Source organism: Ambystoma mexicanum, chromosome 7p (genome assembly GCF_040938575.1).
Source record: "Ambystoma mexicanum isolate Mex_15411 chromosome 7p, UKY_AmexF1_1, whole genome shotgun sequence".
NCBI classification, from domain to species: Eukaryota; Metazoa; Chordata; class Amphibia; order Caudata; family Ambystomatidae; genus Ambystoma; species Ambystoma mexicanum.
Window position 1 is genome coordinate 903,429,672 of NC_090939.1, and position 19,607 is coordinate 903,449,278.

General features: G+C 47.8%; 1 protein-coding gene across 3 annotated transcripts in view; it reads left to right on the forward strand.

Annotated features, from left to right (window-relative positions):
- Nucleotides 1-19,607, forward strand: part of PHLDB2 (pleckstrin homology like domain family B member 2) — a 705,124-nt gene that overhangs the window by 360,987 nt on the left and 324,530 nt on the right. For 2 of the 3 annotated variants that reach the window (XM_069637184.1, XM_069637186.1), the window contains one exon: nucleotides 6,092-6,202. The exons of the other annotated variant lie outside the window; for it this stretch is intronic. In XM_069637184.1, coding sequence (XP_069493285.1) covers nucleotides 6,092-6,202 — 111 coding nt within the window. The remainder of the gene's footprint in view (nucleotides 1-6,091; nucleotides 6,203-19,607) is intronic. 3 annotated transcript variants of the gene reach the window in all.

Below are 19,607 nucleotides of genomic sequence, written 5' to 3' on the forward strand. Positions count from 1 at the left end.
TTGCAAGTGCTCGATGCCCTCCTGCAGCACGCAGACGACTACATCTCTCTACCACGCTCGGAGCAGGAAATTACCAACACAAAAGTGGGATTCCATGCACTTGCCGGCATACCGGGTTGCATTGGTGCCATCGACTGCACCCATGTGGAATTGGTCGTCCCACATGCCATGGAGGCCCAGTACCGCAACCGAAAACAATTTCATTCCCTGAATGTACAAATGGTGTGTGACTCCAACAGGATCATTACACATTGTTGTGCCAGATTCCCTGGATCAACCCATGATTCTATGGTCTTGAGGAACTCTACTATTCCACGCTACATGGAGCGACACGCAGGGAACAGATCCTGGCTACTCGGTGAGTCTCATTTCATGCATGATGATGTGGGGTATGTGATGCGGCAATGACCTGGCAGGAAGGGGGGGGGGTGTGCGTACGTAGCAATGGCATTCCACATCATACGTTTATCGTCCACATACAGGTGATGCTGGGTATCCACTGAAGAGATGGCTCCTCACACCAGTCCGGAACCCACGGGACCAGCATGAGGAGGACTACAACCATGCCCACTCACGTACCCGTGTAGTCATTGAACAGGCATTCGGCCTACTGAAGACTCGTTTCCGCTGCCTCAGCAGGTCTGGCGGGGCACTCCTGTACCGCCATGTGAAGGTTGCAAAGATGGTCATGGCATGTGTCATGCTCCACAACATGTGCGTACGTAGAAATGTGCCCATGCCCCCTGACGCAGAACTGCAAGCACCTGATGATGGTCATGATGAGGGTGGGGATGTGGCAGCACCTCAAGGAGTCTGCGAGGCACCGGAGGGCCGTGACATTCGTCAGCATCTCATTGATGCATGCTTCTAGCACTCACGCCTGGTGGCTGATACATGGACACGGGACTCGTGGCACTGTGTGTGTCTGGTACATGCACAATATGGACTGTACGCCTATGATGGCCTAGTACACAAAGATCATTGTCCACACATCTCATTGGTTGATCGTGCACTGTTTATGGCATATGTGATATCATGTTGAACACCCTATCGACCCGCCACCCAAGTGAGCCCAACACACCCCCTCCACCCTCCTACCTCCCCCCCGAACACCAGTGTCCAAAGATGCTCATTGTCAGTGGGCTGTCGCTATTGCAAGCCCCCTCTGCGGGTATCAGGGGCACCCCTGCCTGTGGAGCGCAGGTTCCTCCCGGATCTACGTTGGGGGCTGCCCTGGACGGAACTTGCAACGGATGATGTCTCTGCCTGCTCACGTCCATGCATGTCCCTAAGGGTTTGCGAGAGCTCAGTGAGCACACGGCGCACTGCGGCAAGTTCGGCACATACGTCTTTGGACGTCGCATGCAGTTCCCCCCTCAGGCTCTCGGTGCTTCTCTCCATTTGGACTCTCAGGCTCTCGGTGCTACTCTCCATTTGGACTCTCAGGCTCTCGGTGCTACTCTCCATTTGTGCCCTTAGTGTCTCTGTACTTCTCTCCATTTCTGCCCTAAGTGTCTCAGTTGATGTTTCTATGTCTGCCTTAGTGCCCCCACATTCATCGGCATGGTCCTTGAGGAGCGTGGCCAGTTGCTGCTGTTGCACGATTAACTGGTCGAGGGACTGTTGCCTCTGCTGGGCCATGGCCATTTGCGGGGGTGTCACAGAGGGGCTGTTGACCTCATGTTGCCTTGCCACAGGGCTTGTGGGGGATGGCCAGTCGTCGTCTTGTGGGTGCCCCTGCGTGGTATCCTCATGTTGTACGGGATGGGACAGACAGGGGGATTGGGACAGGTCATGGATGGATCTGACTTCGACATCCCCGTCTTCTGTGTCGGAGCATGCTGCCATCAATGGGGTGTCACCTATGGTGCTGCTGCCACCAGAGGCAGTGCCTTCTGTGGCATCCGTTGGGGGGACCTGTGGTGGTGGTGTTGTGGGCATGCTGGCTGCTGGGGTGCCTGTTGATGTTCCCTCCTCTGTGCTGCCACCTGATTTGTGCTGCTGCCGTGTCTTGATGCGTGCAGCTGAGGTGGAGGGTCTTTGGCCGTTGGTCTTGGCCCTCTTTGCAGGTGTGCTGGTAGGGGTGTCCTGATGCTCGTCGTTTGGATCGGACCCTGTGGTGGAGTAAAGGAGGGCGAGGGTTATTAATGGGTCTGTGGGAATTGGAATGGCATTGTATCACATGCATTGGGGTGGTACCTGAGGGTGATTTGGGTCGGGGCCTTGGAGGTGCTTTCATTTGTGTGTGGAGTGAGGGTGCAGTTGTTTGGCAGCCTGCAGTTAGGGTGTGCCTGCTGCACGTGTAGTGCGTGTTTTAGGGGTTTTTAATTATTTATGTATTTATTGTGAGTTTTAAAGTGCGCTATCAGGCCGATGTGTGTGGACGTTCTCCTGGACATGTGTTTCTGTTGCACTATGTGGACACATGGTACTTCACATGATTGGACATTGTGGATTTGGCATTGTTTCATTTGGGCCACCTACCTGATTCTTCGGATGTCTGCACTCCTTTCTCCATCCCTCCGACTCCCTCTATGCTCTCCATTCCGATGGTGGAGGCACAGATTTCTTCCCAGGGGGTCAACTTGATGGGTGATTCAGGACCTCCCCCGGTGGCTGTGGCAATGTTGCGGTTGGCAGAGAGTATGCTGCAGACGCGTATCCGCAGGTCGTCCCATCGCTTTCTGCATTGCTGTGGGTTGCGGGGTGCGGTCTCCACCGCACTTACCCGCTGTGCCACCAGAGCCCATATGGCCTTCTTGTTCGCAAGTGCCGTCCTGGTCATTTGCGTGGAGAAGACGACGGCAGCATTCTCCTGGAGGGTCTCTGTTAACACGGTGAGTTCCTCACGGGAGAAGTGGACCTGCCGCTTGCGGTCGCACGCTTTCTTCGCTACTTTTCCCATTTTTCTTGGTTTCGCTAGGGTTGGTGACGGGTTGGGGTGTGTCTCAGGGTAGTGTTTTTAGTGGTTGTGTGGTTTTTGTGGTTTTATAGGTGTACGGCGGGATGTTTCCCGTTCCGGGCCCATGTTTTTACTTCCGTTTCCGTATATTTACGGTCACCGTACTTTCCGGTAGGCGCACACTGCGGTGTCCGCTGTGATGGGTGGCGGTATTGCACCTAGGGCGCCGTACGGCGGCGGTGTGGGCCGTTTTGGGGTCATTTCCGCCATCGCGGACTTTGCACTTCCGCCATGCCGTGGTGCTCGTGCCCGATGGGTCGGAATGGGCCGCACTTTGCTCCTTCGTGCAATGGCGGAAACGCTATTTACGCTGTGGCGGTCCGGTCAGTCACTTTCCGCCAGGGTCGTAATGAGGGCCATTGTATCTTTCTTAAAGTGTAATTGGGTTCTGCTTTCCCTGATTTGCTTTGCGCATTCTAAAATAGTTATTGTGTGTTCATACTTATCATAGAGTAGCTTAAAGGAATATTGCGCTCAAAAATGTTATTGTTTTAAAAGATGAGCAATAATAAAAAACATATATTTAACATCTTTCTAGAAAAAAGTTCCTATGTAACATTTTGCACAAATAATGTTTAAACATCTTTAATTACAAACACTAGGAAGCATCCATTTAGTGAAATGGATGAGCCTCCTGTGCTTGTATTAATCTCTGCCGTCGTGGCACTTATGAAGCAAAAGCCACCTGCTGGTAGCTTTTATTTCAGCAGCTTTTGCTTCATTAGTGCCAGAGAGCAGAGAATGCAAGCTGGTAGGAAGGCTGCTGCGGTAAGTGTTTATTATCTTTTTTTATGAACACCATGGCAATTATAAATACAACTGCATTGTATTTATGATTGCTGTGGTTTTCTTTCTGAGTTTCCCAGGCTCCCCGGCTCGGCAGACGACACTGAAGCCCTGCTCCTCTGCCTGATCTCCGAAGACCCTAAGCAGTGCTTCAGCCCTTGGACTAGTGCAGCCAACTAGTCTCAACACCATCTCAAGGATCGAGCCCTTCAGAACCTTAAGAAGTGTCCCTGGACTGCCTGGTGAACTGATCAGTTCTCTCATGGGCTACCTCACCAGATGTGTCGCGTTCTGCATTTGAGTTCGGAACATTGGTGGACACCAGGTTTTGCCACCAGTAGCTTTCTCCACAAATTCAAGCTTTTCACCTTCACAGGAACCTGTCGTGGAGCAGCTACTGTGACAGAAACTGGAAGTATGCATGTCGCGCCTGTTGTGCGAAGACTGTTGATACAACTCACCTTCCTCCGACCTGTAAAGTATCCTGAAGGGGTCTGCAATGGTGGATTCTGCATTTCTTTTCCAAAAAGGGTTGCAGCTTGCATTTCTGTCCAACCGGAAGACTCCTCGAATCTGCAACACCTGGGCAGCTCTGGAAAAACCGTCAGAACATCAAGCTCCCAGCGACCCCCAGACAATCCTCAAAGCCATTTTGGAAAATCAGAGTAAGAGAGGGTAAGTAAATGCAGTGTACCTGTTCCCCCTGTCCTCCATAGGACATTGGGAACAAGTTCCTTAGTCTTCTCATTCCATTCACGTTAGGTTGTCGAACATGGGTCGGGTATCCTGCCCCTGTGTTAGCCTTGGGTCTGGAAGAAAGGAAAACACTTATTTACCTCTGGCAAAATTTTTGTGGAACTCTAAAACTATCACCAACACAGCCTATTGATTCCTAACTAGAGTGACACTATTCTGGTGAGAAACATTGTGTCTCCTGTGATTTTTGGACACAAGGCCACATTCATCTTTGCGTTTGGACTTCTTAAGTTAGGACATTGGGCCTCATCAGAAGTTGGGCAGTGCAGTAAAAATGTGGTGTCAATAGCAATACTGCCGCATTACCACACTGGCAATCACAGGTTTGGGGGAAAATCAGAGGATTCACCTCAGCTCTGAGTTGGAGGTAAATGCGCTGACTTTTTGCCCATTTTTGCTGAAATTACAGTGATGCAACTACTGACGCGGTAATTGTGCCAAAAATGCCCCTTTGAGTCCTACGGACAAAAATGAAATGGGGATTTTCAGCGCCACCGCCACTTGTGATCCGGCAGTAATACCGCCGGACCAAGTGGCTGTAATGGTAATTGCCTTAGGCAGTATTCTGGTGGATTTTCCGCTGGGATACCGCCCAACTCCTGATGAGACCCATTGTCTTGTGATCTGGTTTCCATCATTTACTGCATTTAAAATACTTACCTGCCTTGCTGTTTAAGTTATCTGATGTATATTTGAACCTATGTTGACTATATATTTGTATCACAGAGAGACTAAACCGTGACTGCTCATCCACCTTGATCCATACGTTGATTGCATTTTAGCTGATCTCTCTGAGCTCTCTGTTCATCATAACTAGGGTGGCCTCGTAAAATCTATCCAACTGGCCAGGTTCTAGAAATTCATTTTAACACTGCTTTAGGCATATTTATTACCCAATTTCTATACATTATTATATATTACTCCTTACAAGTACCAAAAGCCCCTTTCCTCCCCATCGATCCTGATTCTTTCAATTCCCCTGCCATATATTGTATAGCTTCCCCTGGCCCCAATGTGGTTTGCTTTACTGCTTCTCCCTTGACAGGTATGTGTGTTTCTGGTCCTGTCCTGGTCTATGCATGCTAATTTTATAGTTGCCCTTTTCTACTTGTCTTTTATTACCTCCCTCCTCAAATACCTTTATTTCATATTTTCTTCAGCCGATGGATTTATTTAATTGTACTGTTTGGGACTTTGGTGCTCATATAGCTTCACAGCACAATACATGCATGTACAACTTATTTTGTCTTTCAACCTTTTGATGGCCCATCTAATCCAGATATCTATTTTGCCTGTTACCATTTTGCCCCTCTTCCTACCCTATCATTTTACCCAGGCCCATGATGACGTTTTCCCATGTGCTCCTGCTTACCACTACCTCAGGCTGTATAGTTGTATATCCTATTTTGAGCACAATTATTTTGAGATGACCACCAAGACCTTCTTCCACACACTCTGTTAAATAATGCTACCTTCACTTTAAACAAAATGTTATGCCTATTTAAAATAACAGTTTTCCCAAGGTGTACATTATTCAGAATTACAGTGCCAGAATCTAGCTACTGCCTTCTGTTTACATTCCATCAGGAGAAGATTGCAGCTTTAAAGAAGCAAACCAATCAAATAATCCAGCAGGCCCAGAAGGAACAAGATAATTTCTTAAAGGAGAAGAACCATTTAATGATGATGCTTCACCAAGTAAGCATACATTTCCAAATAAAGTTCCATGGAATGTCCCATATATTTCCACTTGCTAAAGTCTTTTGAGTGCAGTTTTTATTTTCAATTTGAAACTGCCCAGTAGGCACTCTGTAAATTATGACAGCAATCCAATGATCTGCTTGTTTTTTATTGTCAGATATTCCAAATGTCTTGTTTTTTTATTTGTATTTTTTTTTATTATTACTTGATTTAATCGGATTAGTGATTTTATTAATTTACATTTTCTGTTGTCGCCAGTTATCGCCGTGGCAAAAACTTAACAATGAGCACTTGTGTTAAATGTATGTTAATGGTGATTTCTTCTATTCTCTTCATACCTTAAAAGAAATGCACCGTTTCCATGTTCACTTAAGCAATAACTTGACCGGCTCAACCCCGATGTGCACGATGAATTTGCACTTTTAAAGTTGAACTTTAATTAAAAGTATTCAAATGTGGACAAATGCAGCAGGGGAACACTATTCTACTGTGTGGGTTCTCCTCGAAGCAAGTAATCATTACCAAGGGCCAGGCTTGTCCCGAGTTTGCAAATGTGTAGACCTTTCCCCTGCACCTACTTTAAAGTTTGGTCCAGCGGTGTATTTGGAACAGTGCATGCAAGTGGGAGGTGCCTTCGCATTGTGAGTGTTTGTACTGCGAACCACTGGGGGTAACTGCAGATTTCACAAATGCCAGAGGTCAGCTGGAAGGTTGGGCGAGGCAGTCTGCCATTATAAGGCTGCTTTTGAGAGCTGGTTCATTCTGATAAAAGCGTGCAACTGGGGACAGTACCAATGCAATAGATGCAGGGGCTGCTTGTGGAGAGGACAGATGTCTGCCATGGTGTGAGTGTTTGAACTGGGAGGGTGGTGGGGCAAAGATTTACCATTGCACCTAGCAAGTTCTAAATGTGTATGAGTGAATCTTTTTAGTGGTGCTCACATCTGCTACAAAATACAGACTGCTAAAAATTCAGGCCAACGTTTTATGCAGGCATAGAGGCACAGTGCCGTTTGCATGATGCTCTTGCATGGAATCCACATAAATGTGTAGCTCAGTGAAACTGGCACTCTTCACTGCAAGATCGCCATCTGTGTGGCTGGAATGTCTCAAAATCCCTAATTACTTGCACTTGCCACCAAGTCCCTCAAAATATGTGCTGTGGTCTCGGCAGCAACCATCATGGCTGCCTCAGTACAAAACTCACAACACGGCACTCTGAATCCTGAAATTATACTTTTGGCAGTGTAGTGGGGACTCATCAAACCACCAGAGCAGAAACAGGAGGGGGAAGCTGCACTCGGCTACACCAAATGGTGGTGTGGTCGCCAGTGAAATCATCTGTGCAAAGCAGGGAAAGAGATTCCCCCCTCACACTTCAAGTTGAAATGGAAGCTATTCTCTGCGGTGTTGGCCTTGTGTCTACCCCGACATTCAAGCCTCTGAGGGGATCATCTGCCGGGTTGTGGTGGTAGACTGTTCGATCTTTAAGGCTGCCAGATGCAGCCCTCAAATGGTGATGGGAAAGGGAGTTGGGACACCATATTTCTGATGAAACAGTGCCGCAGATGCCATACACTAAGAAAGTAGCATTACATTATAAACTCCTACAATACAAATACCAGAATATTTCTACACACTGATTAATATAGCCACCCCTCCCATGATTCCATTGATGCCCAAGATGTGGAAGGGACTAATTGGGCTTCCGTCATGTAGCTTGGGAATGCCCCCCTCAGCCCTACGATTGCTTCTTTTTGGGTTGCTACATGGGCTAAGGGGTCAGAGATTGCTGGCCACACAGAGCCAAAATCCCCACTGCTGTGCATAGTGGGCATGCTAGACTCAGTAAATCAATGGACGAGAAGATCTGTGGGAATGCCATGCTTATTAGCAAAACTAATGGACTGGTAGAGGTTTTTGATTGATTGATATTTTATTTCTATCGCGCTCGTACACAAGTGTTTCAGAGCGCGACAAGGCAAGGGAGGGGAAGAGGGGAGAACAAAACAGCGATCTTACTAGGCCTAGTGACATTAGAGAACACGCAAGTGCATGGGAGGGGGGGGGGTCAATGGAAGGGGGAGAAGTGGAAAGTGCAAAGCAGAGGAGAAACAGATAAATAACAATAAATAAATAATAAAGGCATCAAACAGTGGTAATGCAGCCAGCAATTTGCAAGTGCTAGTTTTAAGGCAGCAGACAGGGTAGGTCTGATAAGTGCAGGAAGAAAAGGGTGGGGGGCTTTATGGATACAGATACAGACCCGAGTGCAAGGGGTGGCCCAGAGGCAGTGCGGGAGGGTGGCAGGGTGAGCAGGTCAGCAGGGGAGAGGGGGATCAAAGGCAGAAGAGGAAGGTCTTGAGGTGCTTCCGGAACCGGAGATGGTTCTCCGCAAGTTTTAGAGTGGCAGGGAGGCTGTTCCAGAGGGAGGTCCCAGCCAAAGACAGAGATCTACCCCCAGCTTGTGACTTTGAAAAACGACTGACCTTGAGGGAGTTGGAGGTAGAGGAGTGAAGAGCTCGAGAGGGGAGGTATTTGCGGAGGGATAGCTGAAGGTATTTTGGACCCAGGCCCCAGAAAGCCTCGTGGACAATGCAGAGGGTTTTGAATTTAATCCTTGCATCCACTGTGAGCCAGTGGAGAGATTTCAGAGCTGGAGAGATACGATCCCAGGGCTTGTAGCCAAGGACAAGTCTTGCAGTCCTGTTCTGGATTAGTTGCAGAGGGCTGAGAGTAGAGGTAGGTAGATTTAGAAAGAGGCTGTTAAAATAGTCCAAGCTAGAGAGAACCAGAGCTTGGGATACCATGAGCTTCTGGGGGAAGGAGAGGAAAGGCAGAGTACCTCTGAGGAGGTGCAGTCGGAAATTTAACTTTTTAAGAGACCTCAGAGATGTGGGCGGAGAAGGAAAGGGTGGAGTCAAAGATGACCCAGAGGTTCTTAGCCTCGCAGGTGGGGGTAGGCGGAAGGCCAAGGGAGGCCGGCCAGAGAGTGAGGGGAAAGGATGGTGAAGGTGTGCGATGAGGAGGATCTCCGTCTTGCTGGCATTCAGACAAAGATCATTGGCAGCACACCAATCCTGAATGGCAGTTAAGCAATCAGAGATGAGAGAGATAGAGGAGGTGGCAGAGGGCAGCCTGAAAATGAGTTGAGTGTCGTCAGCATAGCACTGGAAATTTGAGCAGAAAGTGGCAATGCAGTGGGCGAGAGTTGCCAGGTATTGGTTGAAAAGCCAGGGCAGGAGGTTAGACCCCTGGGGAACACCACAGGTAGAGAGGAAGATAGATGAAAGGAAGGACCCAAGTTGGACCTGGGAGGGTCGATCTGAGAGGAAAGAGGTCAGCCAGGCCAGAGCCTGATCAGTGATACCCAGGTTTTCACGGAGACGGTTGAGCAGGATGGTATGGTTGACCGTGTCGAAGGCAGAAGAGAGATCGAGGAGGATGAGGACAGAGGGAATGTTAGAGTCAAGGTTGGAGAGCAGATCTTCACGAATGTTCAGGAGAGCAGTTTCCGTGCTTCTGGCAGCTCTGAAGCCAGACTGGTGGTCATGGAGACAGCCAACAGAATTGGAATGAAGGTTAAGCTGAGAGATGGCCAACTTTTCCAGGAGTTTGCCAAGAAAGGGAGTAATGACAATTGGGCGATAGTTAGCTGGACAAGAAGGATCAGCTGTGGGTTTCTTGAGAAGAGGATGCACAAAGGAGTGCTTCAGAGGGGATGGGAAGGATCCAGAGGCAAAGGAGTGGTTGCAAAAGTCAGCAAGGGCCGGAATGAGGGTGTCAATGTGGTCCTTGATGGTTTTAGAGGAACAGGGATGAACCTGTTTTGAAGAGGCTTTCATAGATCGGATTTGTCTAGCAACCTCGTCAGGGGTGAAAAGAGGAAAGGACGAGAAGGATGGTGGGAGGGTGGGTAAAGGAGGGTCAGCAAGCACAGATGGAGAGGGAAGAGGAGGGGTGTGGGTGGAGAGGGTGGACAGGATGTCCTGGGTTTTTGAAATGAAGTGAGAGGCAAGGGCATTGCAAAGAGCCTGGGAGGCAACAGGAGGGGTAGAGACTGGAGCAGGGTTGGCCAGCTCCTTGCAGATTTTAAAGAGTTCGGCCGAGTTGTTAGATGCCACAGAGACACGAGCTTGAATGTGGACTCTCTTCTTGGTGAGGACAGAGAGTCGGTATTGCCTTTGTAGCAGGCGACAGGTCAGTTTGTCAGAGGATGAACAGGAAGTCCTCCATTTCCTCTAAGCTGCCCTACACTTAAGTTTAAGTGTAACTAGGTCAGAGTCATACCAGGAATTGCACTTGGCTTTGGATTTCAAACGGATCCTCATGACAGGGGCAAGAGCATTAAGCATATCAGAAATTGAAGAGTAGAGCAGAGACAGGGCTGTGTCAGGATGTGAGACAGCCAAAGGTGGAGGGGGGGAGAGAAAGTGGCGGCAAAAGCCTCAACTGACACACGCTTCATGGGCCGTATGTCCGAGAAGGTAGGTGGCATTGTTGGGGTAGGCTTGGCTTGGGGGAAGAGTGGGAGAGATGAGATGAGAGGAGGGAGTGATCGCTCCGGGAGAGAGGAGTGGTCAGAGGGATGGAGAGGGGGAGGTCAGAGGAGATGAAGACATCGAGTGTGTGCCCTGCAGAGTGAGTCGGGCCAGAGGGGAGGATGGACAGGGAGAGGGAGTCGCAGAGGTCACAAAAGTGTACAGTTTAGGAGCAAGGAGACTCTAAATGTATATTTAGGTCACAGAGGAGGAGGAGTTGAGTGGTAGAGGCCAGGAGGGAGGAGGATTGGTCTGCCCACTCAGAGAGAAATGAGGTGATTTGACCAGTAGGCCGGTAGATAGTAACCACAGTAAGAGAATGGGTAGGCGAGAGAGAAAGCCTACAGACAAGGCATTCAAAAGAGGAGTAGCTCTGAGTGGGAATGATAGAGGCAGGAATCCACTCAGGAAAGATCAGGGCTACCCCCCCACCGGACCGGGAGGATCTGGGTGCTGAGAGGATCTTGTAGCCATCAGGGAGGAGAGTGTCAAAGCTCATGACAGATCTGGCCGTGACCATGTCTCAGTAAGACCCTACACCCAGGATGCAAGACCCTACACCCAGGTTGAAAGAGTGGCTTTAACAGTTGACTGGGTGCAATGAGCATGTAGTGATAGGAAGGGAACTGAGTCATCCAATCTCTAGACCTAGAGAGTACTGGTCCTGCTTTCATACTTACCTAATTAATCAGTCAAGGCAATGCCTGTCAAAATCTGTCTACTGGACACCAATCTAACCGACCCGTGACGTTCTCGGTGCTCTGCATGGGTTCTCCAGGGAGGCCAACCTGGTTATGATGTTCAAATTACTGAAATGCATTAATACTGGGTTATAACTAAGGCTCCCAGTTTTATAGTATTTATTTTGAAAACTTTTTGTACGCATGTATCCACAATTATTTTTTGCTCCATAAAATAATAAATTGCAACTATTATTTTTGACCATATATTGAAACACAAAATGTGGTGCTTGAATACGGTGCCACATATTTTCGCCGCCATGAAAATGCACGTTTGCATTTTAACCTTCCAGTTTTCACTGCAGTCTTTTAAAAAATAAATAAAACGCCCACTGATTTAAAAATGTGGCTGCCATTAACAAGGATTTGCCCTTGCTAAGACCCAGGGATGAATTATAGCAAGGGTGCCCAGGAAAGCACTGTACATGCCATAGTCCAGAAGATTTGCACTGGATCACATCATGAGACGCGCTCATGAGCATCTAACATGTGCTCCTGCTACCTTAAATCTAATTCACAAAGCCTAATACTGGGGCAAATCTAAAACCGCTCTCTAGCAGCTTTGTGCTGCTCATGTGCAAATCGGATTCACAATGCTTTGCTCAAGGGCATCCCAGAGATGCCCCAGGAATCTCCGGATTTGCTCCAGTTTTAGGCTTTGTGGCTCCAGTATAAGGTAGTAGAAGCAACATCGCCAGTGTCAATCTTCCTAAATCAGGCCCACTGCTCTCATTCATGTGTTAAGTGTTTGAGAAAGGCAACGGAGCAAACGCCTAACATGAAAAAGGAGCAACGTATCTTGCATTGGAAAGAAGTGGACAAGCAATGGGGGTTTTTAAGCAAGTGTATGGAAAAGGAGTGAAAGCAGTAAGTTATCCCAGGAGGTTTCAGGGCAAAAGAAGTATGCCAGGGGCGACCACAAGGCCCAAGTACTGAAGCCAGAGATGTCAGTGTGGCTGTATAGGGTCTTCACGCTAGCTTTCAAAACCTGGGGTGCAGAACACTGATGGGAGGGCACTGCAGAAAGGCCTGGTGGCACAGCTTGTTAGGAAGGCCTTGTGTCACTATAGAGGACACCCAGCGCCCAGAATCAGGTGCGTGAGCAGTGGAAGGTTGAAGAGGAGGTGGTCTGGATAGGGGCCCTCAGCTGTCGTGGAGGACCAACCACTAAAAGCCACAGGACCACAATTGAGGCACTTCAGGCAGTCAGACCCCTCAGTGTGTTGCCTCCAGGCAGAGAGTATGTTATGTAATGTTGATGTATACCGCACACTGATACCACCCAGGGGCAGTCTCCAGGCTACTCCAGGAGTAGAGGCATTACAATTGTTCCATTTTGTGGGTGCAGAGCAGTATTGATCGTGAATACACGACACAAAACATTTGAGGTGAACACGGAAAGCAAGAAAGCTATAGTGATGAAATGATGAGAGTTAGGAGAAATCTAGTTACATTTTACATGCCCTTTAAACAACATATATCAAACGAGTTCATCAAAATGGTTCGCCTTTTTGCTGCTCGATACAATTATGATATTTGGGGCAAAGTAATATAAAGGGTTTTGAGCAAGCAATAGAGAGCAGACGAGCCACGCGGCCCTTCGAAAATACAGTCCTCACCTCTAAGGGACACCATACATTGCGTTGCGTTTTGACCATGTCCTTCGAAATGCTCCCACGTTTTCCTTAGCTATTAAAGAAACAAATCCGATTTGAAACGCGTACATGTTAGACTGCTGGACGTGTTCTGGACTTGACCCGAGGTTTGCATTTCCTGTGGGAAGTACAAAAATGAACAACGTCAGATGGAACTGCGCTCACATAGTAAACTGGATTCATGATTTGGTGCAATGCTGAAAACCCTGCTTGATGTATGTTTTCCTTACAATGTAAGGTATGTTCTGCATTGCTGGTGGTCATTAGACCATGCTTCTTGTGTTAATCGTAAGAGAAAGTGACATGTGTGAGTCCTATTCTGCCTGCAAAACACTTAATATTAGTTACATTTATTGTATTAGAAATTCAGATTTACGGATTCATTTCTAGGCTCATACAATAAAAGATATAAAGCGTCATACGTTTCATGTTTCTTGTATTTTTTATTTGTGTATAGCATATAGCTAATTCATGTTTAACATACCAACAGGTAGCCAGAACTTTTTTCTATAACATTAATGTCTATAACAATTATGGCTATGCAGTGATTTTAACGAATACAAAAACAACGAATTGAACCCAAAACGTCTATAAAAAAAATAAAGCATTTTTTAAAACTATATATATGTAGTTGGGAATGGGAATAGTAGTTTTGGGGGTGGGGGAAAAGTATGAATAAAAACCCCACCCCCAAAAAACATTGAACAAAAATGTTTTTTGGGGTGCATTTAGACAGTTTTGTTTCGTTAAAGATTAATTTTGTGTTTTGTGATTTGTTAAAATCACATGTAACCCAATTCTGGCACTGAGATGCCAAGAAACAAGCACTGAATCACTTATTTCTACTACAATGTCAATATAACTACGAAATTATTCTTACAAAAATTCCTTTTAAATTGAGGAATATATGTATCTATATATTTATGATGCTTGTGAATCTGCTTAGAATCACCTGCTGTGCATATAGTCTGACATCTAGTGGTAATCATAGAGTATTGTATCTTTCTTTCGAAGATCAAAAGGGGACGTGGACATGGGCGTGACTGTAACACTATCTCTAACGTGACGTGTAGTGTACCCAAATCCCCTCATCCCATAGATTGTTTTTTCCGCCCAACAAGTTGTTTGCCTTATGCAGAACTCGCAAGAGTTAATATTGCTCAATATTGTTTTCTTTGTGCCACAACTGATGGTCGTCTAGGCTTGGACTACTTCTCTTCGACGACTGCTTCGTGGACTTTGTGCATCGAAGGCATCCACTACAGCTCGGCGACTGGTGTAATGATCGACGTCTGTCGACCGCGTGGCCTCAGCACTCCAGCCAGGCCCTTAAAGGAGGGAGAGTGGGGCCCGGGGTTTATTCTTTTTCAAGAATGCATTTCCTTTTCCTTTCTCTTTCCCTATTTGGTCGGGCTGCTGTCTCCCTCTGCTATGGAGAGGACGCCCTTTCAATTTTGTCGGCCGTACAACGGCAAATTCCTGTGGAAGGACACCCATCGCCGGAGCCATAGGTGTCTACCTCGAGACCACGACAAGCGTTCTTGTAAATCCTGCAAGCTCTTTCGTCCCAAGACTTTAAAAGACAGCTGGACAAAACGTTGGGTGGTCTACGCGATGCAGGCCGAGAGTAAGTCCCCCTTTGGTGTTGTCGCTTCGGATGACGAGGATTCAATCGGCAGCTATGGCTCCGACCTGGAAGCCATCGACCCTTTGGTGGAACCCTCAGGTTCCCAGATGCCTTCCCGGATTTAAAAGTGCTCACATGTTCTGAGAACCTGTTAACCTTTTTCCTTCCCTTAACCTTTCCTTTCTACCAACCTCAGAATTTTCCAAGTACAAAAGTGATATATGAATGCCATTACTGTCCTAGCAATTGAAGTCACCCTAGGGTGTAGGAAGTATGCATGAACCATCTCTAAAGCATATCTACTTGCTTATGTTGATTCTGAGAACGTGTTATGAAGTGTATTTTTATTGTTGCACATTGCCCTTTTTAAAGAATGCTTATTCAAAACTGACTGTTAAATACATAAATAATCATTTTACTAGAAAACCTTGAGTGTAAGTGTTATTTGGATACTTGTATGGGTGGATTCCAATGCTACACCTCTACCGCTCACATTAACCCCTCTTGAGATAAGTCTGGCTGCTCAGTCACACTACCAACTTGTGTAGTACAGACTATACCATTAGGTGGGTTACCTAATACCAAGAGGACAAGACTGGTGTAGTCTCCCACAGGGTTACTGCATACAATCTTGCTATTTTACCAGATTGGTATCCCCCATAGTACCTTTTTTGGTCGCCGTTGTGGTATTCTTGTTTTTTTTCTAAATCCTGCTCTTGGCCATTTTGTTTTATAGAACTTGCCTTTAGTTGACCACGATGCAGAGGAGTAGACATGATAGGGCCTGAGCGGGCAAGGCCCACCCAAAATCTGTAAATGCCCACTCAGCAGCGCTGTGTGGGCGTTTACAGATGTTAATGTCACTGCGGTGGGCCCCACTACATTAGCTTCAGGCTCCACTTGTCAGAAAATCCTGGCTACGCCTCTGCCACGATGTAGGCTCACAATTGACGTTCTGACCCTGTGGGCTCTTTGTGAGCCTCCATAATGGCCCTAAATAGTTTAGGTTAGTAGAGGTCCCCTGGACTACCCCTCCAACTTCCTACGGGGGTGACATTGGCTGAGTGGTAGCCCATTGACCAAACAGTTTGGTTGGTCACCTGACCACTTCCACAGCCCCTTTTTGCCATTGCCTGCCTGGCTTTTGCCCAAGCCCCTTTCACATGGGTATTTAGGTTCTTCCCTGCCTCTAATTCACTTTTTTGCTGCTGTGTTCCTGCAGCTTGGAGGTGACAGGTCTGCCAACCTGCTGACGATGTATTCCTGCAGATTCACATTGTTTTGTCCAGGATCTTCCATCTTGCTCTAGTTGCTGAAAGATTCCAGAGAGGTGCTATGAGTTCATTACTCTGCTGTATCTTCAGTTTTGTACATCCGAGGGTGCCACCAGCCTTTGTCTCTGTCCTGGGACCATTTATTGCTGTGCTGCCTACGTTTTTTCATACTGATGCTGGGGAGCTTTTTGTGCAGGTTCCCTCATCATCAATCTGTAATCTCCTCTGCCAGATTTTTCACTCTTGGTACGAAGGTAGATGTCGAAGGAAGAGCCTCTGATTTTCTACTCTGCATCTGTGATCATCGCTGGATCAGTGTTTATGACAATGAGTACTGAACTTTGAATGCTGCACCTGTAGAGAAGAGTTTGTTTCGGGTCACTAGCCATTTGTGTTGAAGCCACCTATGTGAGCTTCTTAGTGGGGGTCCTAGTAACAGTTATTATTCACAATATTCACTCCTTGGCGTCCCCCTGGTCTGTGGTAATGATTCCTGGGAAGTGAGTCATAACCGTGATTCCAGCTAGTCTTGCATTGGAGGTTCCTCCTGTTTTGCAGCGTCTTCTTCTGGGATTCACCTTCTGATCTCTGGAACCCTTCCTTGGGATCACCTGTGGCATTCCCTCTGCTTGAACATTGCAGCATTTGTACCTGTGGGGCAGAACAGACTTTCTATTTAGTAGTATGGATGGGCCTTCAACCTCCCCATTATACCCCATGGAACTAGGAACTGACACTGTAACTCTCCTTAAAGTGACTCTGGGGTATGTACCTGCCCTTGGACATTTTTCTTGAGTCCCCTAGGGGTTCAGTGAGCTTTAGACTAATACTCACCATTTCAGTGCTTACCTGTTTCTATCCATTTTTAAAGTCACCCATTTCCTTTCAGCAATGGTAAATGTACTAGAAACACTGTAACTACAACTGCTGACAATGTCAATATTTTTCTACGGTATGGTATGGTAATGTTTTTTTATATAGTGCCTATACACGGGCAAGTGTTTCAAAGCGCTCAAGGAGGGTGGGAACAAGGAGAAAAAAACAACAGTCGCTCAGAGCCCTTGAATTTCTGAGACGATCAGAAATGATAATCGGTCTGCACAGGCAGATTAAGTGAATATGATACATTTAACAGTTTAGATACAGCAAATAGGCCTGACGGCGATAATGTGGTTTTTTCAAGTGAACATTAAGGGGTGAAGACAAGGGAGAACAGACAGAGCGATCTTCAGGCAGGGCTGTATACAGATTGTGCAAGTGCAGGAAGGGCAAGGGAGGGGCAGGGGACTAAGTGCACCCAGCCGGTGGAGACTGGTGAAGTGCGGAGAGAGAAGCTCTCAGGTTTTTATTACAAGTGCAGTATGGGGGGGATGGGGTGCAGGGCCCTGAAGCAAGTGCAGGAGGACTGGCAGGTGTGCCTGGGACCTGGGAAACTCTGGGGTACACCAGGCGGCCAGTCAGTGAGCTGTGTGGAATGAGGGAGAGAAGGAGGAGCAGAGAGCTAGGTTAGCAGGGTCGGGTGAGAGAGAAGGAAGAGGAGAAGAGGAAGGTCCTAAGGAGTTTTTGGAACTTAAGAATATCAGGCTCAAGACAGAGGGCGCAAGGGAGGCTGTTCCAGGTGGAGGCACCTGCTGAGGAAAGGGACCGCCATCCAAATCTCTGCTTGGAGAGCCAGCTGACCAGCAGAAGGTTGGAGGTAGATGAGCGGAGGGCTCTAGAGGGATAGTATTTAGGAAGGCAACGTTGAAGGTAAGTAGGTCCCAGGCCCTGAAAGCCCTGTGGACAATGCAGAGGTTCTTGAATTTGATCCTTGCAGACACAGGGAGGCAGTGAAGGGATTTGAGCGCCGGAGAGATGCAGTCCCTGGGCTTGAGGCCAATGATAAGTCTTGCGGTTCTGTTCTGGATGAGTTGCAGAGGGCGTAGGGCGCACACACGGAGGTTGAGGAAGAGGCTGTTGCAGTAGTCCAGCCTGGAGAGAACCAGGGCTCTGGAGACAGTGAGCTGCTGGGGGAAAGTGAGAAAAGGTAGAGTGCCTCTGAGCAGGTGTAGTTGATAGTTATACTTTTTTGAGATATCAGAAATGTGAGAGGAGAAGGAGAGAGTGGAGTCGAAGATGACCCCAACGTTTTTGGCCTCACAGGTGGGGATAGGCGTGGGGCCAAGGGAGGCCGGCCAGAGTGAGAGAGGAAAAGCAGGAGCAGGTGTCCGAATGCGAACAATCTCAGTTTTACTGGTATTGAGACAAAAATTGTTTGCAGTACACCATGACTGAATGGCGGACAGACAGTCTGGTATGAGTGAGGAGGAGGAGGCAGCTGAGGGTAGCCTGAAGGATAGTTGCATGTCATCCGCATAACACTGAAAATTAGAGGTGAAAGGGACAATCACAAGTGCCAGGGTAGCCATGTACACGTTGAAGAACCAGAGGGATAGGTTCGAACCCAGGGGAACGCCGCAGGTTGAGAGGGTGATAGTTGAGAGAAAGGCGCCAAGTTTGACCTGCGATTGGCGGTTGGAGAGAAAAGAGGTTAACCAAGCCAGAGCCTGACCTGTGATTCCCAAGGTTTCACGAAGCCATGAGATCAGGATGTTGTGGTTAACCATGTCAAAGGCGGAGGAGAGTTCAAGGAGAATGAGGACAGAGGGAGTGTTAGTGTCAAGATTTGGGAGCAGGTCTTCACGGGTGTTCAGAAGAGCAGTTTCCGTGCTTCTGGAAGCTCTAAAGCCAGACTGATGGTCGTGGAAACAACTGATTGATTCTGTGTGGAGCTTTAGCTGAGAGATAGCCAGCTTCTCCAGGAGATTGCCCAGTAAAAGAGTGATAGAGATTGGCGGTAGTATAAAGGAATGGAAGGTTCAGCAGAGGGTTTCCGAAGAAGAGGGTGCACATGGGAGTGCTTAAGAGCAGTTGGGAAAACTCCAGTGGAAAAGGAGAGGTTTCAAAGGTCGGCCAAGGCAGGTGCGAGGGAGTCAGTGTTGTCCTTGATGGTTTTAGAAGGGCAAGGGTCAACTTGCTTGGATGAGGCCTTCATAGACTGGATTTGTCTGGCTGCCTCATCAGGTGTGACAGGAGAGAGAGAGGAGAGAGGAAGTGGAGGTGGGGCCAAGGGAGGCACAGGTGTTGGTATGTGCTGTGGTGTGTGGGGAAAGGAGGAGAGGATGTCTTGGGTTTTTGTGGTGAAGTGTGTAGCCTGGGTCGAACAGAGGTCCTGGGTGGGAGTGACAGAGGAGGAGGATCCTGCATGGCCAGTTCCTTGCAGACTTTGAAAAGTTTGGCCGTGTTGTTTGATGCCACGGAAATGCAGGCTTGAATAAAGATCTTTTCTTGGAGCGGATGCCGATTTAATATTGCCTTTGAAGGAGGCTGCAGGCCAGTTTGTCAGATGGTCCACCCGACGAATTCCATTTCCGCTCAGCTGCCTTGCACTTGCGTTTAAGGGCCGCCAGGTCGGAGTCGTACCAAGTCGGACCCTCATGATAGGGGCAAGAATATCAAGAGTTTTGGAGAGATTAAGGATAGTGAGGGCTATGTCAGGGTGCGAGTCAGCCACAAGAATGGGAGG